Source organism: Martes martes (genome assembly GCF_963455335.1).
Source record: "Martes martes genome assembly, chromosome: 10".
Classification (NCBI taxonomy): domain Eukaryota; kingdom Metazoa; phylum Chordata; class Mammalia; order Carnivora; family Mustelidae; genus Martes; species Martes martes.
In genome coordinates this window covers 4,383,973-4,410,444 of record NC_137898.1, presented here as the reverse complement: position 1 = coordinate 4,410,444, position 26,472 = coordinate 4,383,973, and the positions used below count along the sequence as shown (strand labels likewise).

The 26,472-nt window shown below is 50.1% G+C and overlaps 1 protein-coding gene across 1 annotated transcript in view; it reads right to left on the bottom strand.

Annotated features, from left to right (window-relative positions):
* Nucleotides 1–6,986: 6,986 nt before the first annotated feature.
* Nucleotides 6,987–26,472, bottom strand: part of TESMIN (testis expressed metallothionein like protein) — a gene marked incomplete at both ends in the record, with an annotated part of 40,562 nt that continues 21,076 nt past the window's right edge. Inside the window, 4 exons of the mRNA XM_080816415.1 lie at nt 6,987–7,179; nt 8,696–8,871; nt 10,590–10,727; nt 11,478–11,580. Of these exons, the coding sequence (XP_080672541.1) occupies nt 6,987–7,179; nt 8,696–8,871; nt 10,590–10,727; nt 11,478–11,580 (610 nt within the window). The remainder of the gene's footprint in view (nt 7,180–8,695; nt 8,872–10,589; nt 10,728–11,477; nt 11,581–26,472) is intronic.

Genomic DNA, 26,472 nt, shown 5'->3' with positions numbered 1-26,472 from the left:
CGACGCTCTCGGCCGGGCTCCTCTGTGCTCCGGCGCCTACAGTCAAACTTGGACCCGATGGAAAATCTTGTGCCAACTTACGTAGAGTGACCAGTCATGTCCCCTCTGCTCTGATGCTGTGTCGTTAGGGTTTTGCTGTTAAGACTTTCTCCCCCTTTTGGTCATTCTTTTCAGCAGCAGAATAAAAAATAGCAATGGCTTTCAGTTGTCCTGTCCTTCCATGTGTCCGTCTGTCCCCACTGTCCCCAGTGCGAGTTAGCAGGTGCGGCTTGATTATAATCACGTGCAGCAGACGGAAGTCTTAAACCCGCGTCCCACCTTGCAGAGCAGGTCCCAGACGCCATCTGCGGGCGTAACTCAGTCCTCAGTGAGTCAGACGCAGCCACGGGCCTGTATCCTCTCTGGATCTTTGGGTGTGATCTCTGTTTTGCTTGTGTTGGTGACGGACTCCCCCGTTGTGGCTGCGCTTGACCGGCAGTTTCTTTAAAAATGAAACATGTAGCTACCATTCAACCCAGCGATTACACTCCTGGGCATCTAACCCAGGTGAATGAAAACTCACCTTCACACAACAGCCTGCACATGAATGTTTACAGAAGCTTTATAACAGCAAAAAACTGGAAACAGTCAGATACCCTTCAGTGGGGGAAAGGCTAAGCGGCCGTGCATCCACACCACGTACCTACCACCCAGCAAGAAAGAGTGCCAGACTCCTGAGACGTGCACCAGCCCAGATGAGTGGCCAGAGAATTCTTCTGAGTGAACAAAATCCTAGAAAGTTACATACTATGATTCCATTTATACAGCATTCTGGAAATGACAGAAGTGTAGAAATGGAGACTAGGACAGTGGCTCCCAAGGGTTAAAAGGGATGGGGAAAGGAGGACGATGGGTGTGGCTCGGGGTTCCTCAAAGTGATAGAAATGTTCTGCATCTTGACCATATCAATGTCAGGATCCTGGTCGTGATATTGTACTAAAGTTTTGCAAGATGTTACCATTAGGGGGAACCGGATGAAGGATATGCAGCCTCTCTCGGTATCATTGATTACAAGTACCCGAGAATCTACAATTATCTCAAAAGGAAAAGTTTAGTTTTTTAAGCTATTAAAATATATTTTAGGGCTCTGATATGTTCACAAGTGAATTCTACCAAATATTTAAGGAAAACATTATTCCAACTCTACAATCCCTTCCCAAAGACAGAAGCAGGGGGAACATACCCAACTCATTCTAGGAAGCTAGCATTTTCCTAATACCAAAACCAGAGACATTATAAGAAAATCACAGACCAATATCTCTCATAAACATGGACATAAAATGTTAGCAGATCAAATCCAATAGCATTATAAAAAGAATTACACACCATGACCAAGTGGAATTTAACCCAGGTATGCAAGTCTGGTTCAACATTCAAAAATCATTCAATGTAATCATCACATCAACAGGCTAAAGAGGAAAAACCACATGATCTTATCAGTCAGTGTATCTACTGAGCTCTTTCTGTAGCCAGAAAAAGCATCTGGCAAAATCTAACATTGATGGTAATTTTCAGCAAACCAGGGGTAGAGGGCAGCTTCCTCAGCTCGAAGTGGAACATCTACCAAAAAACCCCTATAGCTAACATCATACTTAATATTACAAAAACAAAAGCTTTCCTGCTAAGATCAGGAACAAAGCAAGGATGTCCTCTCCCGTCCTTGGAGACCTTGTAGTTGGAAGTCCTAGCTAATGCCAGAAGACAAGGAAAGAAAAGGCATATGGGTTGGGAAGGAAGAAATAAAACTGTCTTTGTTTGCAGATGACATGACTGTCTGTAAGGAAACAGAAAATCAACAATAACAACAGGGCGCCTGGGTGGCTCAGTGGGTTAAAGCCTCTGCCTTTGGCTCGGGTCATGATCTAAGGGTCCTGGGATTGAATCCCACATCGGGCTCTCTGCCCGGCAGGGAGCCTGCTTTCCTGCCCCCCTGCCTGCCTCTCTGCCTACTTATGATCTCTGTCTGTCAAATAGATAAAAAAAAAACCAACCAAACCAAAAAACCCCTAATAACAACAACAATAAAAACTCCTGGAACCAAAAAGCAATCATAGGGAGGTTGCAGGATGTAAGGTCAATATACAAAAGCTAATTGCTTTTATGGATCCTGGGTGGCTCAGTTGGTTGGGTGACCGACCCCCCCCTTTTTTTTAAGATCTTATTTATTTATTTGACAGAGAGAGATCACAAGTAGGCAGAGAGGCAGGCGGGGGCGGGAAGCAGGCTCCCCGCCGAGCAGAGAGCCCGATGCGGGGCTTGATCCCAGGACCCTGAGATCATGACCTGAGCCAAAGGCAGAGGCTTAACCCACTGAGCCACCCAGACGCCCTGGGTGACCGACTCTTGGTTTCAGCTCAGGTCATGATCTCAAGGTCCTGGGATCAAGCCCCGTGACGGGCTCCCTGCTCAGTGGGGAGCCTGCTTGAGAGTCTCTCCCCTGCCCATCGCAGCCCTTCCCCCCTGCTCTCTCTCTCTCAAGTAATAAATAAATTTTTTAAGACCCAAAAGTTTATTGAGTTCCTATATAACACCAAGAGACAAGTGATGTTTGAAATTAAAAATATGATATCATTTATGTTAGCACCCAAAAAAATGAAATACATTCAAAACCTGTATAAGATCCACATGGGAAAACCACAAACTTTGATGAAAGAAATCAAAGAAGAGCTAAAAATAGAAATATCCCATGTTCATGGATACGAAAACTCAATATTTTTGAAATGTCCATTCTTCCCAGCTTGATCTATAGAATCAATGCAACCCCAATTAAAACCTCTAAGAGTTATTTTGTGGGCAAAACAGATTCCAAGGTTTATATGGAGAGGCAGAAAACCTAGAATATCCAACACAATATTGCAAAAAAAGAACAAAGCTGAGGGACTGACAACTACCTGAGTTTAAGACTTACCGTGAAGCTATAATTAGGGCAGCGTGGTCTTGGCAAAAGAACAGATGAACAGATCAATGGAATGAAACACAGAGCCCAGAAATAGACCTACATAAATACTGTTAACTGATCTTTGAAAAAGGAACAAAGGCAACACAATGGAGCAGAAACAGTTTTTTCCAAGAAAAGCTGCTAGAACAGCCGGACATCCACATGCGACAAAAAAAGAAAAAAAAAGGAATCCGGACACAGACCTTACGTACTTCACAAAAATTAACTCAAAATAGACCATCTACACAAATGTAAAATCCAACACTATAAAACTCCTATAACATAGAAAATCTAGATGACTGAGCATGGCAGTGAGTTTTTAGGTACACCAAAGTCATGATCCGTAAGAGGATGTCGGATGAGCTGGACGTCATTAAAATTTGATTCTTCTGCTCTGCGAAAGCCACTATGGAGAGAATGAGAAGAAAAGGCCCTAAGAGAAAATATTTGCAAAATACAGATTTGATAAAGGACTGTTATCCAAAATATACAAAGGACTCCTAAAACTCAGCGACGGGAAAGTGAGCAACCCAATTAAAAATGGGCAAAAGGCCTGGACAGACACCTCACTAGAAAGGGTACCCAAAAGGCAAGCAAGCACCTGAAAATGACATCCTACGACGTCCGGGAAGGGCCAAACTCCAGAACAGCGACAGCGCCACGCTGGTGTCCCACGTAACTCCGCCCACAGGTGCCGGGGGCCTTTGTAGGGAGCGCGCCCCGCAGAAGGGGCCGCCCCTTCCCCTTGGTGGCTCTTCTTCTCCGCAAACTGACGCCCTGGGCACCACCTCGGTCTTAGAAGAAACGTCCATCTTCCGTCCCTCACCCGTGCGCTAGCCCGGCTCGCGCATCCGCTTGTCTGCTGTGGTCTTCAGCCGCACCCCCACTGGGGGTCGGCAGGACTTCAGGGGACTAGCGCAGGGTTGTGTATGGGAGGAAGAGCTTCGGTGCCAAGAGAAGGACCAGAGACAGGCCCCGCCGGTGTTCTCGGGGCGGCAGAAGGTTCTTTCTTCAGGATGATTCATAGGTTCCCGGGTTCTGTGCGTTGTTTACAAGCGCACGGTTAACCGAGGAGAGCACTTCCAGCATGTGTAACATAGAAATACGGATTTGGTCGCTGCACTGGTTCCCGACGGGGCTCCCAAAACCCTTGTAATTTCTTGGGTGGCCGGGGTGTCTTTTGTTCTAATGAGGGGACGCTGGGTGGGCTCCTGGCTGGGGGCTGGTCACCAGAAAGACCCAGTCAGATGCTCCAGGGAGGGGAGAGGGGCTGAGATCGAGCTGATACTTGTTTGCACCTCTGACGTGAAGCGACCATGCACAGCCCGACAACACAGGGTTCCGAGTCTCTGGGCTGGTGACGGCCACCTGCCAGGACGGTGGCACCCCAGCTCCCCAGGGACAGAGTGTGCTCCCAAACCTTGCCCTGTGGCCTTCTCAACCAGCTCTTCCTATCATCCCTTAACAGCCTTTACGCTCCATCGGTAATAGTAGGCCAAGTGTCCCCCCCGAGCTCTGTGAGCGGTTAGAGCGAAGCCGCAGACTCGAAGAGGGGCCCTGGGGACCTCCAGTGGCGGCCAAGTCAGACGGAAGTGTGCGGGTTCCCCCGGGGGCCCAGTACTGGCAAATGGCGTGCGAGGTTGGGGGCGGTCTGGGGGGACCGAGCCCTCCCCCGGGGACTCCGACACTGACTCCAGACAGTCGGTGTCGGGACCGACGGAAGGAGTGACAGGACATCCCGCCGGTGTCCGAGAAATGGAGAATGCCGGGCAGAGGGGAAATGCCACGTGTGGTGTCAAAGTGTCCTGAGGGGACAAGCAGCTTTCTGTCAGCACGTCCTGTGTTAGGAATTTCTCTCAGATTCTTGAAAGGGCAAGGTTTAGGCTAAGCTGCGTTTGGGGAAAAACCAAACCAAACCCCAGCCCTGAAAACCCAACCATCTCGCCCTGATCACAGAGGTGGCCGGGCACAGAGAGAGAGTCACTTTGCACAGCTACAGCCTGAAGTGGGGACACGCTGTGTTTAGTTTTATGTGGTTTTCAAAAGGCAGTGGCTCTTCACGAGCAACAGAAGAGCTGTTTTCTCCCCTTTTAGCTGTCCCTGTAGCTGTCACCTCTGGGTATACACACTGGCTTGACACACAGCCCTACTTGGCTTTCCCTTCTCATACTGAATTTCCTCTAAGCTGTACGGGCTTACGAAATTCTCCGTGGCGAGAGACTCTCCAGGGGTCGCGCCCTTTTCCTAATTTTTAGGCTTCGGCTCGGTATCCCTGGCTGCAGCCAGAGTCTCCCGGCCCAGCCCCGCAGGTCCCTCGCCCCACGTGAGCCTGGGCTCCAGGCAGCTCCGGGGTCATGCCGGGTCCCCGACCGCAGGTGGATGCTCACCTTCCTCCCTGGCCAGGACATTCTCCGGGCTCTGCAGGTGGGCCACGCCTGGCTTCAGGGCCTTTCTGGGCAGCTCTTGGCTCCGAGCGGTTCTGGAGAACGGCGCTTCCTTTGCCCCCCCACCCCCCGGCGCCTGCAGCTCCTAGCGTGTGCTGAGATGTGGCTGTAAAACGTGTGCTGGTTTCCAAAGATTCGGTCCATACAAAAGAACGCAGACTATCCCCATCATGTTTATTTGATTACATGTTGAGATGACAGTAGATAAAGGATAACCAAAATAAATTTCGCCTACTCCTTTTCACTTTTTAAAATGTGGCTCCCGGAAAATTTTAAATTACCTGCATGGTCTGCAGACGTTGCCACTGGCAGCTCTCAGGAGAGACGCAGAGGGAAGGCCGCCTCCCAGGACGGGGTCACGAAGCCCTGTTTCAGGACCCGCCCCCCCGCCAGCCCCAGGGGTGATGTGGATGCGGCTCCAAAGCACCCGGGGCAACAGGGCACCCAGCCTGGTAGGACCCCCCTCCCCATCCAGCGCGGGGCTCTGCCTCCGGCTTGCCGCCACGACTCTCTACCCAAAGGAGCCAAAGGGGGATTGAAATGGTGAAGAATTAAGTGTTTTTCTTCCCCTCCGTGGTTCCCCGTCAGAATTTGCTGTTCCAAACACAGCTCTAAGAAACACCAGCGGCCGTGGGGCTCCGTGCTGACCACGCTGCACTCGGGAGAGAGCTTTCTAAACAGACTCCAAGGGGCCGGGGCTAATCATAAACACGGAAACGTGACCAATACATTTCAGCTACTAAGTTAGTGACAACAATGGAAGACATTTGAAATTTTTAATCCTCTTTGCTTTTCCAACAGAACCAAAAGAGAGTCAACTTAATAACTAATCTTACCTGCTGGTTTCTGCAAACTAGTTATTTTAACAAACAATAATAATATTAGAACAGTAATTAGGGAGAAATTAATTGGACAATAGAGCTTTCCCACACTGAAATGAAAACACCTAAGAACCTAGATCATTTGCAGTCACAAGCATGAGCCCGCTGCCTGGGTTTCAGGGTGGCCCGAGGGGAGTGGAGAATTTGTGGGACTCTGGGAAAACGTCCGCACTTGGGAATTCCTCAAGGTTTTCTGTACTTTTCTGGAGATTTTAAGTTGTATCTTAGCAGCCCATCTGGAGAATTTATTTCAAAATACTTTTAGTGAAAAATCATTACGGGTTTTTAGGTGGAGAAGCCTCCAGAGGAAAATTTGCAAGACAGGGTGAAGGCATGGGGACAGGCCGTGGCTTCCCCAGAGCCTGCCGGCACCCCCACTGCGGTGCGCGCGGACGGGGCTCCCAGAGTCGCGGGGAGCCACTCTGTCCCCGGGGCCAGATGGCCACCGTGAGCTGCGTCCCGCACTTCCTCCAAAAGGGGGTCTGTGATCACTGAGACCCTCACCGAGACCCTCACCAAGAACTCTGAGTAGATTCCCCCGGCCCCCGGATGCAGAGGGAAAGCCTGACCTTAGTGACACGGCCGCTGACCGGGCCCGGCCTCGTGTCCCTCCAACAACCTTTCTAAACTACGCATTCGTTTTGAAACAAAACCTACGCGCATTCCGCCGTCACCACACTAACTCTACTCGAGCTTCAGGCCTTTGGACTTGAACTCAATGCGGAGAATCTGCGACAGGCACCTCCCGAACTCCTCCAGGATCATCTGCTCCGCCAGGCCGTCGGGGCAGCGCGCCTTCTCGGCCTCTTCGCCCTGGGCCAGCAGGCAGGCGCACGCCGCCTCCACCACCTCCCAGGAGATGCACGAGGGCGAGCGCCTGGCGGAAACAGAGCGGTTACAGGCCCGTCCCCCGCGCCACGCTTTAAGTTCCTTATGGGTAAGGGGACATCCTGGTCACGGGATTTAAAGCGGGGCACCGGTAGAGTCTAACGCTAGCCTCCTCGTACCGGAAACCGTGACGGGACGCAGCATTTTGCTTTTAGGGGTAACCCGTCCACTTCTCGACTCCTCTGTCACGGCGGGGTCTAAGGACGGTCCGGAGGAGATCCCCTGCGACGTGCAGGGGCTCTGGGGTGACAGCATCCAGCCCGGGGCCCGGGCAGGGGTAGAGGCAGGCCTCTCGGGTAAGACAAGGCCCTAGAGAAGCGCCGGGCAGCCTGCTCCCAGCTCCGGACCCGGGGGGCACCTGAGCTCCCGCCCTGAGGACTCGCCCCCGTGGAGGGGCGCTGTCGGCGCAGCCCCCCCCCAATGGCCCCCCGGGAGCCCTGAACAGCAGGAGTCTGTCGTGCAGGACCGGCCAAGCCCCCTCTGAGCTCGAGGGGCAACTGTGGCTTCGCTCCACGGCTGCCCACGTCGCGCTCAGACTGCAGGAACTCAGGAAAACTTCCCGAAGTGCTGGCAAGTGTTGGAGGACGAGAACAGACACAGGGGGGTGGGATGGGTTAGAAGCTCTCGGTGCAGACAACACGCAATGACTTGTTCAAGATGAATGACCAGGCCGACCGGGAAGAGCCCTAACGCCTAGAAGCCAGACTCCGACCTCCGGAGCCTTCATCACATTGGGTGGGACACACAGGGTCCCGAGCCACGAGAGAACGTCTCCGCTCCCCCGTTCACAGACAATGAGGCCGTGTTCGGTGGATTTTTACTGGTGAAGACCCCTGCATGCCCAGGGACGAGGACCTCTGGTGTCTCTGACCAAATAAGCACGAATTCGGCTTTGCAAAATGATATGAATTCGTGACATCTGGTACTTTATCATGATAGCACTCAAGGCATTGAATTGAAAGGTACTTTTTTAAGTGGATAAACCTAGTCTAATACATAGTAAAATTATCACCCAACCTTTGAGATCTGCTGGGGTTATAATATGGCCTCAGCCCAGCTCAGTGGGGCGCTACCCATCTAGTGTGAGGTGCTTCACCGCCCCCGGAGGAAGGAGCGCGGCCGACAGGCTGTCTCCCCACACGGCCAGCAGCCGGTCAGGTGCCTGCGGTCCGGAGATCGTGCCCTCGCTGCCCGGGAGCGCTGGCCCATCGGCGATCCCCACGGGGCCCCTCTGCTTGTCCACAACGTGGGTAGCTCCGTCCGTGAGGACAGACAGCACAGAGTGGTCTCGGTGGTGGGGGCCCCCGCAGAAGCAGCGGGTGGGATCTCAGGCTGGTCCAGCAGGGGAGCTGTCACCTCGTGCCCACCCCTCCCCCCCTCACAGACACACACACACACACACACACACACACACACACACACACACACTCTTTCCAGTATATAGACTGACTTCCTCAAATTAACCTCTGTTTCCGCTCTTTGGAGGGCGGGTTCACAGTACCTACCTATCTTGTCTGAATTTTGGTGGTCCTGAGAATTTAGTTGGTGACAACTGATGGCTGCCTTCAAACCCTCCAATTTCCATATAGTTGGGCATGTTCATTAGGGTTTTCCTTTCTGGGCTTTCTTCATAATTTTTGCAACCAATGCATTTGCAAATAGAAGAACACATAATTTTGGCCTGGTAACACAAAATGCTTCAATAAAATTAGACTGCCCTATAATTCACCAAAAAACAACATATTCTATTTGGACCTTAAATAACTCTGTGTGTGTGTGTGTGTGTGTGTGTGTGTGTGTTTAATCTGCAGTTTTCATACAGACACAGGGAGGGGTTTGGAAGGCTGGCGTGTGAGTGCGGGCATGAGTCCCGAGCAGAGAGAGGGGGTCGGAGCGCTGCCTGGACTAGAACACGGGTCCTAGGATCCCAGGCCACAGCTTTCAGCTCACCCCCCTTTGCTGCGCTTCGCAGATACTGCGTTTTCACACATGGGGGGTTTGTGGCTTCCCCCGCGTCCAATAAGCCTGTCGGCACAGGTTTCCCAATGGTCTTTGCTCACTTCGTGTCTCTGTCTCATTTTGGTAATGCTCTCAATATTTCAAACTTTTCATTACTCTTACGTTTGTTCTGCTGATCTGCGCCCAGCGATGGCTCATCAGAGGGGCTCAGTATTTCTAGCGAAGGTGTGTGCCTTGTCTTTTAGACGTCGTGCCACTGCACACCTAGCGGAATCCAGAGTCCGCACACCTTCCCTGGACCGGCTTGAATGCAGTGTTTGTTTTCTTGCGGTGCCCTGGAGCCGAGCCCATGGCATGTCCCAGGGGGGCCTGTGTCCTGCCGGCTCCGCTGTTGCAGGGAACGTGGAGCTGGGGAGAGTCTGAGACCCACCGAGGGCCGGCCTTGCGTGGCTGTCCTAAGGGAGGCCCTGGCCACTTGCTTGTGGGGGGAACTTGGCTTCTGGGCACAAGGCAGCGTGCCTGGCAAGCCAGGGACTCCCCCTGGCTCAGGCTCGCCTCCCTCTTTGTCTCAGCTGCTGGGGGGGGGGGTCCCTCAGAGATGCACATCAAAGGGTATCTCTTGTGTTTTACTCTGCCCCCCTGGATGTTTTGAGCAAAAGGCCCTTTGAGGATTTCTAGTCTACTCTCGAGAGCACAGGACACCCGCCCCTCATGTGGGCTGCGGCCTGGCAGAGGCTCAGCCTCCGGAAAGTGGGTGAGGATCAGGCAGAGGTGCTGTAAGACCATCCGAAACCTGCTCTGCGGTAGGGGGTGTGTGTGTGGCGCTCACAGCTTGAATCCCGTATCTCGGCATGACTTATGACTGCATAAGGGGGGTGGCTGGGCCTGCTCGCTCAGAGCTTCCGGCACATGTCCCCAGAATCACGAGGACTCTTCTCAAGCCCGACCGTCTGGGACAACATTGTCCAAATAAAATTCACAGATCCCCTCGAAGACCGCAAGCGCACCAAGGAAGAGCCTTTCCAGGAAGGGCCCTCCCGGCTCCTTCCCTGCTGGGGCCCGCGGGCTCCTTCCTCTGTCCCTCCCTTTCCTCCAACACCAGGAACGGAGGGGGAAGCTGAAGGGAGAGAGCGAGCCCCTCCACGGCCAGTGAGTCCCCAAGGAACTCCGGCCCGGGAACCGCTCCGCCCCGCTGTGTGCTCAGCCCGGCAGCCCCGCGGTCCGCTGTGGCCTCCGAGCTCCGGCCTGGGGACGAGACTCCACACGGAGGAGGCAAGACCCACCTCCGGGAGCCCCCGACCTGCTGCCACGGAGCAAGTCGGGCCGCGCGGCAGGAGCCTCTGCTGGGCGCCCACGGTGGGCTCGAGGCAGGCGACGGGCTCCCGGAGGGGCCCTGGGGTCATCAGCGGGTCCCCCTGCACCCGGGCCAGGGCGGCTCACCTCGTAGCACTCGCAGTAGTTCTTGAGGCAGCCGGAGCGCCGGCAGTTACAGCCCTTGTTGTGCCGAGGCTTCACGTCTCCCAACCTCCCTTTCCCGATTTTTGGTTGGAAAGCTTCTGGATTCCTATCAAGACATGCCTACAAGACAGAAAACACAAAACTCCATCAAAATGTACTTTATTATGTAAAACTCATGTTCAGCGAAAGGTATCTCGGTTGTCCGCTACGTTCATCCATCTGTTGCTTTAGGACAAGTCACAGGACACGCAGGACTATTACGCAGCCATCAAAAAGGATGACATCATTTGCAACCATTTGGATGGAACTAGAGGGTGTTATGCTAAGTGAAATAAGTCAAAGGCAATGATCATATGATCTCACTCTTATGTGGAATTTAAGAAACAGAACAGAGGAGCATAGGGGAAGAGAGGGAAAAATAAAATGAAATAAAATCAGAGGAGGAGGCAAACCGTAAGAGACACTGAGCCCTAGGAGAGAGACCGAGCGCTGCTGGAGGGGAGGCGGGTGGGGGCTGGGCTCACTGGGTGACAGGCATGAGGGAGGGCAGGAGACGTGATGAGCGTCAGCTACTATATGCAACTGGCGAATCCCTGACCTCCACCTCTGAAACTAGTAATACGTTATTTGTTAATTAAAATAACAGAGGGAAAGCAAAGAGAGAGAGAGAAAGCATGAGCGGGGAGAACCTCTAGCAGACTCCCCACTGAGCACAGAGCCTGATGCAGGGCTCGATCTCACGACCCTCAGATTGTGACCTGAGCCAAAACCAAGAGTTGGACGCTTAGCTAACTGAGCCCCCCAGGCACCCCATATCTCAAGCACTTTTAGACACTTTTAGAATGCATGTATTTGGTGGAAAAATATTACCTTAATGGCCTTGAACCGCTGGATTTCGTGACGTAGGTTGTTGCAACAATTGTTGCAGTTGCAGTTGTTGCAGAAGTCCCCGCTGGCGAAGCAGTCGCAGTACCTGGGAAGCAAAAGCACAGCGCGTCAGAGGCGCGGCACACGGGGACAGCAGCGCGCGTGGGGACTCAGCTGGCCGGCGCGCTGGAGGCCACCGCAACTCTTATTTAGAGACTCTGACTCCTTGTGTGTGAAAACTAGAGCACCTGGGAGGATGCTGTCCTGGGACTGACCGGGAGAACGAGAAACCAGTTCAAGTCCCGGCTGCGGCTGTCCACCGTCCCCTGCGCCTCGTGCCCCCGCTGGCCCCGGCCACCCACACGTGCCAAGCCGAGCCCTCTTCTTGGCCAGACCGTGACTGTGAGTGGAAACGAATGCGGCCTGGAGGCTGAGCCTGGCTTGGGTTTGATCTTCCTTTCACTCCCTGGCAGTGTGTGGAGGAGGAGACGAATGGGGGAAGAAACCCGCGTGTGAGGCCACCACTATCAGACTCTCTTATCGTGAAAGGGTTGTTTGTGAATTCGGAGTCTACAGAACAGCTTTTAGCCCAATCTCTCCCCAGACGTGTCCACTGTGCCCTGGGATTCCGGAGGTCCTAAAGGCACAGAATGGGTTTTCCTGAAAGACCTGTCAGAGTTTATGGCTACGACACCTGCCCTCGGCCTGTCCAGGAGGGGTGCGCAGAGGCCTGTGGCTTACGCGGGTTCAGCATGGGGGAGGATAAGACACTTTCCTCAACTCACGTGAAACGTCAACGTTGAGACAAGGACTCCCAGTTTCTTCCCTATAACCTGCACCCCAGAGAGGTTTCGGGAGTTCATCGGCCACTCCGCACTCCCGCTTGTGACTGGACAAGACCCACGCCGCTCTCTTGTGAGAGGACGAGTCACTGAAGAGAGCTTCAAACCAGGCCCCCTTGTTACCTGACAGAGGTGATGTGTCAGCGTCCTGAGCTGTAACATGGAAGTCGTGGCATCTAACCTGCCCATCTCAAGGGGCCATCCAGGGGAGCTCGGGACATCACATGGATGTATCTCCTATACAAGTGTCGTGTGACGCCAGGAGGGCTCATGGCTGGCAACACGGTAGACTGGATGTTTGTAGAAACCTCACTGTTACAGAATTCCTGAACACTTTTCTTTTAACATTTATTCTTTGAATTCTTTTAAATAATATAGTAAAATACACGTCAAGCCAAGAGGAAAGCAAAGGAGATTATCAGAGATGAAATAAAGAAGAAACTGTGAATCCAAAGGGGAGAGTTCTGCAGCTGCCAAACGTCATCCTGGGGCGTCCGCCGGTCCTGGTGACCCAGAGTCTGCTCCTGCGGGAGCCAGAAGACAAAGTCTGGGCTACCAAAGGTGGGGGTCGCACCATATAAAGCAAGGATCCTTGAAAGGCAACTTCCCCACAAATCCCCTTTGTAGAAGCAGTGGGGATACATGCCCCTCCCAGGCACAGGGGGAAATAGGAGAGCATCTTCTAGGGCTTCGGAGCACTGGGATGGACAGTGGGATGGGCAGGAGCGGGAAGAGACGACAGAGGTTTGGAGGCTGGAAAGCAGAGGGAGGGTCATGGACACCAGACTGAAGGACCCTGAGCCCTGGGCCAGCGGGAGAGCAAGGAGGCGGCTCGGAAGGCTCTGGACTCGGTGGTTCCAGGCTGCTCTGGAGTGGGGTGGGGGAGGGTGGGATGAGAAGAGAATTGGTTGAAATTCTAATGAGGCGGGAGTAAGCCCCCAGGTCCTCCCCTTTCCAGCACCCTCCTCCTCTCCACCAGCCGCTGTGGCAAGAGACTGAAATGACTCTCTGGGGCAAAATGATTGAGGGCGGGACTATCACAACGCACCAAAGGCAGAAAGGTGACTGTTGAGACCCACAGCTTTCTTCCACTTGGCGCCTGGAATCCTAACACCACATTGCAAAAGGCTTCTCTGGGGATGCCGACCAGCCCAGGAGCAAATACAGAGAGTCCCACAGTGAGGCTTCCCAGTAGATGGCTCAGTCTTACCACCAAGAGTCTGTAGGAAGCTCAAGTCTCATTCTTAAACGTGAGCGGAGCGACAGCCAGAGATCCGCAGACATTTCGGGAAACCTGACATGAAAGACAGAGGCCTGAAGAAACAGCCTGTCCAGAGAAAGGAAACTGCTGGACAGATTAAGAAATGAGAAAATGATACTTTACAAAACAGAGTATAAAAATGATGTTCTGGAAAATAAAGTAATCACAGATAGGATTATCTTAACAGAGGATGTGAAAACGAGGAGAAGAGAAGGAGGTCCAGAAAGATAGAATTTTGAGAAGGAAGGGCAGAAGATGATTTAAGAACATTTCTCAGAACTAAAGGGCATGAGTTTGCAGAGAAAAAGGACGGCCAAGCGGTGAGAGAGTCCCAAAGCAAGACTTCACCATCCAGTTTCAGAGCGCGGGGAGCCAAGAGAGGTTCCCACGAGGCTCCAGATAGGGTAAAACAGGCTTCGCACAAGGAGCAAGAACAAGAATTATGTCAAATTTTCCACAGCAGCACTGGAAACGAGAAGGAAATGCGGCAAAACCTTCAAATTTCTGAAGAAAAATTCAGCATTCGAAGCTGAACTGAAATTGGAAATCCAACTATGTGACCCAAAATAAATGGGATCCAGGCACCAGGCACTCGGACTTGGGAAGGAAGCAAAGGGCGCCCTTGGTGTGGGGGCAGAGGGAGAGTCCGCGGTCGCGGCTGGTGCGACACCGTCTAGACGGGGACAGGCGTGCGGCTCTGAGAAAGGCTTCCTCCATCAGTACAACCGAGCATGCAGCAGGTCTGAGCGTGATGGGAAGACAGCTGTCCAGAGGGCAGTTTAGGGTTAAATTAGTGTTGTGCACGTAGGAAGCGCAGTATCAACTATGACCTCCAGGGAAACGATGAAGAAGTGCAGGAAAGGAAATTAATCTCGGTCCAGCAGGGATGGTCCAGCAGGGAGTAGCGTTTTCCCAGTTGTGAAACAGAAGCACTTACTAGTGATCTAACCACATGCGTCTGATGTCTGGGGTGGGAGATGTGTGGGGAACAGACAGCAAAGCCCACATCGCCCATGGTACGAAAACAAGAGCAGATGCCCCAACTGAAAAGCCAAGAAGATAGCAAAGCAGGCATGTTATTTACATATGTGGAGACAAATATTAAAAGAGTCTGTTTAAAGAGTTGAAAATTCCTGGAGATCAGAAAATAATGGACAGTTGTCAGGGAGCTACCATTCTTTGTGACAAGTCTTATATAATTCCTTGGCTTTTAAAACTGTGTGAGAAGGTGTGTGGCTGGCTCGGTTGGTGACACATGTGACTCTTGACCTTGGGATTGAAATTTGAGCCCCACGTTGGGTGTAGAGATTATTTAAAACTAAATTCTTTAAAAAAGATTTAAAAAAACCTCTTTGGGTGTATTATCTGGATAAGAATAACTAAATTAAAAGTGAGAAAGGGTAAACTGAAAGATAAAGAAATCAGATCAAGGCACATCATAAAAATATGAAGAGATTAAAAACACAGAAAAGAGGTTAAGAGGAGCAGTGCACAGTTAGAGGGGTTAGCACATGGCAGATCGGCATTACAGGACAGAAGAGAGACAAGGGAAGAGGCTATGGAATGAAGATACCTCTGAGTGTTGAAAGTCGTGTGGACCCTCTGACTTCAGAAACATAATGAACCCCCCAAAAGGTAAATACAAGGAAAAAAGACAGAAGGAAAATCTTAAAAGCCCCAGAGAGGAAAGACAGCTTATCTAGACTGACAGCTTACTTCTTGCTAGAAATAATGGGAGGGATGTCTGGTTGGCTCAGTTGTTAAGTGTCTGCTTTCGGCTTGTATCATGATCCCAGAGTCCTGGGATCGAGCCCCGCATCGGACTACTTGTTCAGTGGGGAGTCTGCTTTTAACCCTGCCTGCCTCTCTTTCTGCTTGTGCTCTTTCTCTCCCTCTCTCTCTGACAAATAAATAAATAAGATCTTTAAAAAAAAAAAAAAAGAAAGGAAGAAAGGAAAAAAGAAAGAAAGAAAAAGAGAAAGAAAGAAAGGGAAATAGTAAAAACAGAATCTTCAAAGCTCTGAGAGGAAAACCAACAATCTAGAATTTTATACCCAAACTATGCTTATTTACCGAGGTCCAGTTCAGGCACATCTCTTCTCTTGTTCTACATACTTTGGTGATTGGTTTGATTGATTCACACTTGCCCCTCTGATTTTTTAAATTTTATGTTGAGGGGTGCCTGGGTGGCTCAGTGGGTTAAGCCTCTGCCTTTGGCTCAGGTCATGATCTCAGGGTCCTGGGATTGAGCCCCGCATCGGGCTCTCTGCTCAGCGGGGAGCCTGCTTCCCCCCGTCTCTCTCTGCCTGCCTCTCTGCCTACTTGTGATTTCTGTCTGTCAAATAAATAAATAAAATCTTTAAAAAATAATAATAAATTTTACGTTGAAAATTTTTAAAATCTTGATTGCCAAACCTAGTCTGTCTTCTACCTTAAAATGCTTGTTTTCTTCTTCCACCAATACCGGGAAAGGATGATCTACATTGGCTGCTTATCCTTCCTCGTCACTCGTCACCCTTCGTCCTACGGCACCCCGACCTTCTTCTCTGCCCTACTGGCTCTCAGAGGCAACCAACGACCTCCTTGCTGGAGGTGCAAGGGCCTCTTCACTGCACATTTGTCTCAGTAGCTGTGACTCTTCTGTTCCAGAACCACATTCCCAGCTTCCTGTCGGACATTTCTACCTCCGACTCAGTGTGTCTGGCCTTAACTTGCGATCTTCTCCCACTCCACTCTGCTCAAGCCGTGCTCTCTCTCTGCATCCGTGGTGCCGTCCACCGCTAACAGAATCCCAAGTCCCTTCTGACCGTTACCGTTCTCTCTTCCCCCACACCTGAGGAGTTATCAAGTTTACCAATTCTGGCTCAGAAATATCTTTTTTTTTTTTCAATTTTAGCTTTATACAAGTAAATCACATTTGTTGAATAAAAGTTTTAGATATAAATTAGCAAAAAGAAAAAAAAATTACAATCACTCAGAATTCCACTCTCTGGAAATGATCATTTGGTGAACAGATTTCAGATTTTTTCTCTAAAACTATACATACTGAAATAAACATGTTGTTTGATTATATATTATATACAAACAAAAACAAGATCCTATTCTAAACATTGTTTCAACGTGTTTTTATTACTTATCAGTATCAGTAATCACTCTAACAACTGGTTTTTATTACTTATTGCTATTATGAGCGTTTCCCATGTACACAGATTTAGACAGTTTCAGTGACTGCACAGTGTCCCCTTTTACAGAAGCAGCGCAATTGAGTTAATAATTCTCTTCACACTGAACATTTAGATTATTTTATATTTTTTGGAATGTAAACAATATTACACCAGTGACACTGGCCTCCTTTCTGTTCCTAGAAGCCTGTTCCTTCCCTCTCTTGCCACAGGGCCTTTTCATGGGCTGTTTCCTCTGCCTAGAACGTTGCAGCCACCCACTGTCAACCCAGCTCCACCTGATGAACTCTCCTCATGCAAACACCCTCCTCAGGGAAGTCTTCCCTGGCTTTCACACTTGGTCATCTACCCCCCCCCCAACACCCGCTATCACTCCTTTGCCACATTTTCCACATCTCCACTCTGACCTTTACCTATACGATTATTTTATTCATGCCCATCTCCCACTTAGACTGTGACTGCCAAGAAGGCAGAGACCGTGACTATCTTGTTCATCTCAGTCTTTCCCATTCCTGAAATCTCAGAAATTAAAAAATATTTGTGGCATGAATGAGTAAATGTATATCTGAAATATCTCTTAAGTCTCCGTTTTGTTCTACCATCCCTGCCTCAGTTCAGGTCTTTCTCGCCTCTTCTATACTCTCGTGATAGCCTCCTAGCTCATCTCACTTTCAGCTTCCTCTACCTTGCCACCATTGCGGAAACATATACTAGGCAAAAAGAAGCAAAGAAAAAACTAGAAACAGAAAACACAAAATAGCGGTTCCTGGGTGGCTCAGTGGGTTAAGCCTCTGCCTTCGGCTCAGGTCATGGTCTCAGGGTCCTGGGATCGAGCCCCGCATCGGGCTCTCTGCTCAGCAGGGAGCCTGCTTCCCCTTTTCTCTCTCTGCCTGCCTCTCTGCCTACTTGTGATCTCTGTCAAATAAATAAATAAATAAATCTTAAAAAAAAAAAGGGGGCGCCTGGGTGGCTCAGTGGGTTGAAGCCTCTGCCTTCGGCTCAGGTCATGATCTCAGGGTCCTGGGATCGAGCCCCGTATCGGGTCTCTGCTCAGCGGGGAGCCTGCTTCCCACTCCTCCCCCCACCTGCCTCTCTGTCTACTTGTGATCTCTTTCTCTGTCAAATAAATAAATAAATAATCTTTCAAAAATAAAAAAAAAACAAATACAAAATAAGGTGGTATGGTGCATTCCCGGTGAGAATGTAAGATGGTGTAGCTGCTGTGGGAAGCAGAATGGCAGTTCCTCTAAAAGTTAAAACACGGACTTACTGTATGACCAGGGGTTCCATTTCTGGGCGTCTCTCCCCTAAAGGATTGAAAGCAGGGACTCAAAGAGGTGCTCGTCCACCAGTGCTCACAGCAGCATTATTCATGGGAGCCAAAAGGTGGAAGCAACCCATATGTCCATTACCAGAGAAAGGGCTAAACGAAATGTGGCCTACATGTACAACGGCGTATCTCCAGCCTTGAAAAGGGATGAAATTTTGACACATTTTGCTACAGCACGGAGAAACCGGGAAACGGCGGATGCTGGGTGAAAGATGCCAGACAGGAAAGGACACATAGTGTATGGTTTTTCTTACATCAGGTCCCTAGAGTAGGTAAATTCAGAGACACAAAGTAGGACAGAGGTTGCCAGGGATTGGAGAGAGGGGACAAGAGCTACTTTCCGGGTATAGAGTTTCCAACTGGGATGATGAGGAAGTCCTGGAAATGGATGGTGGTGGTGGCTGTGCAGCCTGGTGGGTGTAATTAATGCCACTGAATTGTACATAAAAACAGTTACAATGGTAAATTTTTTGTTAGGTACAAAAAAAAAAAACAAAACCAAAAAAAACAAAAACCAAAAAAAAAAAAACAAAACCAACCAAACACGAGGTATACAAAGTGTGTATGGAATGCCACCATTTGACTGAAAAAAAAAAGAACTTAAATAAATAAATTTAATATAATAAAATAATAAATAAATAAATAAATAATATATTATATATAATATTTAATCTATTATATATGATATATGTAATACATTTAATATAATAAAAATTTATTTTTAAGTAGATTTTAAAACCTCAAAAAAATAAGGTGGTACAAATAAGTCCACATATATCAATAATAACAAAAGGAATGCAAATGGATAGAAGCCTATTAAAAGACTTGGATTATTAGATTTGCTTTTATAAAATCCACCCACAGTCAGCTTACAGAGGACACACTGGAACTAAAAGCACCACCCACAACGTGTGTGCAGAAAGGGGCGAGAGGGAGCGCGCCCGCTAACACCAACCTGAGAAAACACGGCGGCAACGTGAGTATCAGCAAGGGAAGAACTCAAGGCCAAAAGCAACGGGAGACACAGGTGTACGTCACGGCTGATGGAAGTGTTCACCACCAAGACACAACAAGCGTGGGTTTGCGCGCCCTGCACCACAGACCCGATACATGTGAACCAAAATGGAAGTATAGGAAGACACAGGCAAATCCCAGCGAGTGGGCGGTCTTAACATACTTTTATCAAAAACAGGTAAATCACACAACATCTAAAGAGCATTTACGAGATTTAAGAAACAAAATGAACAAATCTGACCTAATACACAGTAAATACATCCAACACATAGAGAATATACATGCTTAAGTTAATATATCTTAAAAATCAATTGAACATTAAGTCATAAAAAAGAAGTCTTCATTAATTTCAAAGCATCAATATCCTATAGACCATATTGTCTAATCACGGTGTACTCAAAGTAAAAAATTAACCATTAAAATGTCGTTTCAAACACATATCTACATACATAGCTGATACTGGGAAGTGTGACCTGAGCAACCCATGGGTGAAGAGAACATTATGATGGCGATTTAAAAAGCTTTCAAGTGAGTGACAGCAAAAGCGTCTCATACCAACTCTTGTAGGTACATTAAAGCAGTGCAGGGGGCTAATCTAAACCTTTACAGGCATTTCCTAAAAAATAAAAAAGATAGAGAATAAATAAGCATTAGCACAAAAAGCTAGCAAGACAAGAGAGTAAAATAAAACAGGTGTGCTGGGGAAATAATAAAGGGCGAAACTTACTGTACCTCTGAAATAGGAACCAGAAATCTTAAGCAAGAAATCCAGAAAACCAAAAGCCTTGAAAAGGCTGGCAAAATAGACAGATCAAGAAAGAGAAAAGAAACAAGCAATGACAGCAGAAACTTAGAAAATGTACAAGGCCGTAACCACTGATACAGAGACAATTTTTAAAAACAACATAAGACTATATAAATAGGAATATACAAGTAGATTTAAAAGCTTAAGAGAATTCAGCAATTTTCAAGAGAAATGCAAAATATCAACATGGGGGGCACCTGGGTGGCTTAGCCAGTTAAGCGTGTGCCTTTGGCTCACGTCATGATCTCAGGGTCCCAGGATCGAGCCCTGCATTGGGCTCCCTGCTCAGCGGTTCGTTTCTCCCTCTCCCTTTGCCTCTCACCCTGCTCAAGTCTGCTTCTCCCTCTGCCCCTAACCCTGCTTGTGCTCTCTCTCTCAAATAAATAAGGAAAATCTAAAAAAAAATACCAACATGGACTCCAGAATAAATAAAAACCTAGAAAAAGCAGTAGCAAAGAGAGAAAGTGATTGGGTAGCCCATCCCCTTCTCCAGCCCACCAAGACACCCAGCCCTGATGGTTTTACGGGCAGTGGGCGCTCACCCTTCAAGGAACAAACACGGGCCACCCTACCCAGACTTTCTCGGAAGCGTCGCAGAAGAGGCTGGGGTGGGAGGAGGGAAGCCTGACAGCGCACTGGATTAGGCAACACAAAATGCTGGTTTCGATACCACAACCACATTCCAGACACGTGAGAAAGGGAAATCTTAGCTCTACCCCACTCCAGAAAGGACGCAAAGTCCTAGGTGGAATATTAGAAAACCAGAACCAGATCTTGCAGTGTTTACAACAAGGTAAATAGGTACATCATGATCAATTTGGGTTCAATCCCTAGCCTACGGGGTGGATTAACATTAGAAAATTTATTGTACTAGAACATATTATAGGATTAAAAGGAAAAAAAAAACAGTGATCATTTCCATAAATGCAGGACAAAGACTTTGATAAAATTCACCACTCATTTATAATACAAATAAAGCAGAACGCCTGTGTAGGAAGAGAAGGACGTGGAAGGAAGCCTCCTTAGCGGGCCCCGGTGTGCGGGGGAGAAGCAGCCCTTCGGCAGGAGCCACTCTCCCCAGATTCCGGCCGCAGCAATTTCAGCTGAGCACGTGGGAGGCTCCACTTGGGAGACATTTCCCAGCCTCCCACCCAGCCTGGTCTGAGCACAGGATGAGGCACTGGCCCGGGCAGTGTGAGTGGAAGTGATTTGGGCAATTTCTGGTTATGCCAGAAAGGAAGGGGAGACGTGGGCCTGCCTCCTCTTTTCTCTTCCTCAGTGGATGGAACGAAGGCGAGGGCGGGAACTGGGGGAGCATCCGTCTCCCCGGCGGGGGAGGGGGATGGCAGAGCAGCTGACGGGACCGACACACTAAGGAGATGACTGTAGGTCACGGTCTTGGTCCAACAGCTTCTAACAGCATTACGCACGGAGGGTCTCTCAAAAACCTACCGCGAAGATCTCACTTCGGGCAGGGCAAGGGAGGGTTAGAAGTATTACCAGGAAACCCAGGAGCAGACTAGCGAGTGCCCAGCACGGCGGAGGCTACGGGAGGGGCCCTCACTAACACGACCTGGAAAAGAGGACGGAGATGCGGAAAGAAGTCGCGGTCCCACTCGCAGTCAGGTCGTTAAATACGGTGGTGAAGGACGTCCCCAGACGAACCACTGAGCGGTGGGATCCACCGTGGAACAGCGTCAAGAACCCAGGACCAGACCCACGCACAGACGTCAAACCCTGGCAGCCGACAGGAGACGCGCTGCACATCGCTGGGACGATACTGGCGTTCTGCGATAAACGGTGCCGGACAATTAGTTGTGTGTACGGGGGAAAAAATGAAATTAGATCCCTACCTAACGCGATTCATAGAAATCAATCCCAGGTGCATTGATGCCGCAAAGGACAAAAGCAAACTCTAAGACTTCAGAACAAACTCGAACAGCACGACCATTTGGACTTGGGCGAAGGCTGGATTTCCCCAACAAGAAGGCAGTAATAGTAAAGACGAGTGACCATTCTGACGGCATTACATTTAAAACTTCTGTCCACCAAGAGTCATGCTTCCCGTCAGCCGTGTGCACCGGGTGCCCGGCAGACATCAGAACTTGGGCGCGGTCCTCAGCTTCGTGACAGTTCCAGCCGTCCGTGCCCTTTCCTCGGGGGCAGAGCGCTGTCTGGGTTGAAAACCCCTGTGTCGGGGCAGGACATACACCTTGGTCCCTGAGCGAACTCCCACTCCCTTTCTTACCACTTAGGTGGACTTGCCCCTCTCTGTAAAATTGCCTTCCTCTCCGATAAGGCCTGAACTGCTCTGTTCATGTTGGCAGCAGTAAGAGAGCTCGCAGAGCACCGTCCTCTGTGGTCTCGGGCTCCCATACTCCACGGACTCGGTGGACACAGACCTCAGGGTTCCAGGTCTCTCGTGGCAGAGAGTCTGACTGCCGGCGGGCTGAGGGATCGGCGTGGACGGTGACGTCTGGGAGTGTCCACAGTCCACGCTTTGTTAGCTCCACTGTACGCAGTCTATGTGTTCTTGCTCTGGGGACGTGCACTGTCCCCTTCCACAGTCCACTCCCACCGTTGCCTAGGAAACCCCTGCCACTGCCACCGTGGGAGGTCCGGTGGCCCCTCTTTTGTCTGGGAAACGCACTGAAGGAGCATCACTCTGTTAAAGGCGCTGGCCTCGAGGTAGAGAGTGTGTCAGGGCTGGCAAACTAGCGGCATTTCAACACTTCTGGGTAATCCTACTCTGGGGCTCAGCAAGAAGGTGGACATACTGTCCACTGTCCACGCATACACCTTGGACCCAGGCACGCTGTGTCCTACGATTTTTAGAGTCTCAATGTGTTTGAAAAGACCTACGATGACGTGTGTTCTAATCTCAGTCTTAACTCATTGGCCATCCTGACAAATTCTTTAAAACATGGCTATTAAATATTTAAAACCTTTCCAGATGCATATTTGAGCCTGTAAAATATTTAAGGAAATCCCTTCAAGGCCAAGAAATAAAAGAGAAACAGAAGTGAGCCATATCAACGCTGAGGCCGACAGCCCTCTTCGGCATCTACTGACCCCAGCGACCGACGGCTTTGATTTTAATGGCTGCGCGGGGGGCGGCGGAGGGAGCGACGCCCACAGGGATGGCAAACCCTTCTAACAACAAGTAGATATGCCGGCCATTGCTCTAAGAGCTTTCCGTGTATCCACCCGAAACCTGGGGCCCACCCAGGCAAGGGCTCGACTCCAAGAGCTGTACATCAGGCAGAACAGTGGAAGGTCCCCACCCGATGGCAAGCGCTCTCGGAAAACCCGTCCGAGGCAAGCAAATGCATCCGTCTGGGCACTGGCTGGGGAGGAGGGGGCCCATTTGGGTTTGAGAGGTCTGAATTCACGCTGTGGGTCCTAAAAAAATACCTTAGGAAAACTTTTGAGTTGTCTAGATTGGAAGTGTCATCAAGGCCAAGCATCGGCAAACACAGTTTCTCTGCAGGAACGCGCCCTCCGGTCAGCCTTGGAATTCCCGCATAGCAAGTCCCAGGGACTATAACTTAAAATTTTTAAAGATTCACAAACTACATGAGGTAACAAACAAACATAATGATTGAAAAATCAAGAGAAGAAAACACCAGAATCAGACAAGAAAGACTTTAAATATTAGAATTATATGCTACTGGGTATGAATTAAATATTTAATATTTTTAAATATCAAAGAAGGAATCGAAAGCAGAAGTAAGAAACAAGAGACTAGACAAAATGATCACCCAGCTTTGACCTTCTAGCCCCAGGATTCTGGTTAATTAATTATAACTAATTAACCTGTCTAATCAGAGACTAAAGGCCATTTGAAAAACCAATATTAGAGCCTGCCCGGTCTATGATTAAAATCTTGATTTAGATTTGATTCGGGTAAAAACACTGTGGGTAATATAACGCTCCCGACAAGTCCCACCCAGTATCTCAGCAAAAATGGAATTGGAATGGATACTTAAAGAACTTTGCTTGGATTTGCTAACATATTTCAGAACTAATTAAAACTGTCCTGGAAAATATCCCACTCGTAGAGCTGGTGCCTCCTCCCAGAGTGTGCTCATGGCACGGGAAGAGACCTCCCTCTGGCCCCGAGAGCACTCCTCCGCACTCGGCACAGTTATGCCCAGAGGTCTGGCATACCATACCTATGTCACCGCCTATACAAAAAAATCCTGTTACGAAAGTGGCTTTCACAATCAGAGCTTTTATAAACTAATTATGAAGCAAATCCATGTTTAAAATGCATAAAAAATGTTAAGAAAGTCCTATGTAGTGGCAGCAGAAAAATAGAAGAGAACTGCTTGAAAAATCTTTAAAAACTTAAATACTAAGTTTTCAATAAACTAATAACTAATGCTTATCTACTTTTTTTTAAGTTTACATCAATACCTTTTTCATTATACAGACTAATTTCATCACTTCAAAATAATACCCAGCTTTTGCTGGCTCATGACACCACCAGAAAATGCTGAAGTCCATTATCTGATGCTTTAAGTGGGACTGGGAGAGGAACTAGCAAGGGTGGCTCCAGCCCTGTCTGGAGAGGGAGGGAGGGACGCCGGTCAGAGTGAGCACTCTCTCTACGGCAGTGACAAGGTGTAGATGATCCCCCGAAAGCCTGAAGACAGAAGTCATGAAAACAGTCGCTTTGAGGGAGGAGTCCAGAGAATGGGAGGCAGGGGCCAGCGCTAGGACTTCCCACTCAATGTGGCTACAGTCATTGGTGTTACCCGTGTGCACGTGTCACAATAATGTGTTTCTCTCTTCGTCGATGGTCAATGAATAGTCATCCCCCTTGACCTTAATCCTATAGATACTCTCAATAAAGCAGGACAATTGACCCAAAGAAAACTATATTCCATCACTTCAAGAACACAGCTTAGTTGTGCGGAGAAGAAGAGTAAAGAAACCCGAAGGCTCTTCCTGGTCATCACGGCACGTGCTCACGGAGCAAGCGATGGACAGTCCACTCCCGACACCTGCTCCCTGCCGAAGCTCCCCGCACTCACGCACAGACGGCTGTGTCGTCGCCAGCACGCTCTGCACCGAGAGGCCTCGCGGCCGGCTCTGCGTGGGCGGGGGTGGGGTGGGGTGAAATCACCCACTCCTTAGCTTTCCCGCAAACAACTTTCCGGAGATCATTGGTTTCTCAGTGGTTGGCTGATGCCAACAAACCATGATAGGCTGATCGGGATGCCACGGGTGACTTTCCGGTGGCACTCACATCCTTCCAGTGCCCACAGTGCCCCAGGCCCCTGGCTTCCCAGCACGGAGCCACCGAGGAAGCTAGAGTTCTGGCCCGATGCTGCCGTGTTGAGCGTGCAATCGGAGGTGCGGCTCCCCAGGTACGCCGTGAGGGCACGAAGCCTCTATGGACGGCGCACACGCTTCTCTTGAGGAGGCGGAGCCCGTGGCCCACAGAGACGGCGCCTCCTTCCTCTGGACAGCACGGGACACACTCTGCACCTCTTTTCCTTTGTTCCGATGCTGACCAAGCCCCCCTGGGACGACTGAGGAGTGCATCGGGCACCTGTTCATCTGGAAAATGGCTTCTAGGCAAGTAGCTATCTCCGTGGCCTTCCATTGCGGGGTCATCAATAAGTGAGACCCTTCTTGGAACCCCACCTTACTCCTGAGTCCATGGGGTACCTCCCTCCACCCCCAGTGATTGTCTCTACCCTGCTCTCGGCCTCACGGGTCTTCTGGTCTCCCCAGTCCCGAAACACAGCTGCAGCTTGGCAGCCCCGTTGGACAGGACCTGCTCCCCTCCTGACTCCGTCCTCCCTACACGCTACCACCTTGTCCTCTGCCGCATTGGTCGTCTTCACCTGGGTGGGCCACTCTGGCTCGGCAAGGTCATGCGGTCCAGGCTTCACCCTCTGCCCTCCTTCCTCCTCACCCAGAGCCGCGTGTTAGTGGTCTCAGGCGTGCCCGGCGTTCAGAGGGGCGTACGGCTCGCACTCACAGACTAAGCCAGCGACCGCTCAAATGCTTTCACGTAGCCAACCCTAGTTTTCAGCATTGCTTTTTAAAAAATGAACGTGTCTTTACAGTGAACCAAGTTTCTCAGACTTCTGGATTTGGGCCCACTTGTGCACCCCCAAGTCCCTGTCCCATCAGTGGAGCCCTCAGTGACTTCAGCAGGAGCTCTGCAAGGGAAAAACCACGTGGAGACAGTGTGAGCCATCAGGACGAGGATGTGTGCCCCCTCCAACTGGTCACTCTAAAGCTAGGCAGGCCTTTGGGGCAGACACCTGGCAGAGCCGAGAGCTGGGCAGACGACATGAACAGCGTCCCCGTGTGGCAGGCCCGGAGGGGATGCTGGGGCCACCTCCTGCGTCAGCCACACCACCCACACCCCCGCCCACAGCTCTGCTGCACGGCCAGCCCCACCATCCCCCCACCGAGCCTCCTGCGAGCTGGCATCCCCGGGGGAGGATTTTTCTGAGAAAATTCACTACTGAGTGAACCAGTCTACCGAACCAGTAAAAACTAGGATGCGGCAATGTCCCAGTGAACGCCCCGGAAGGGTGC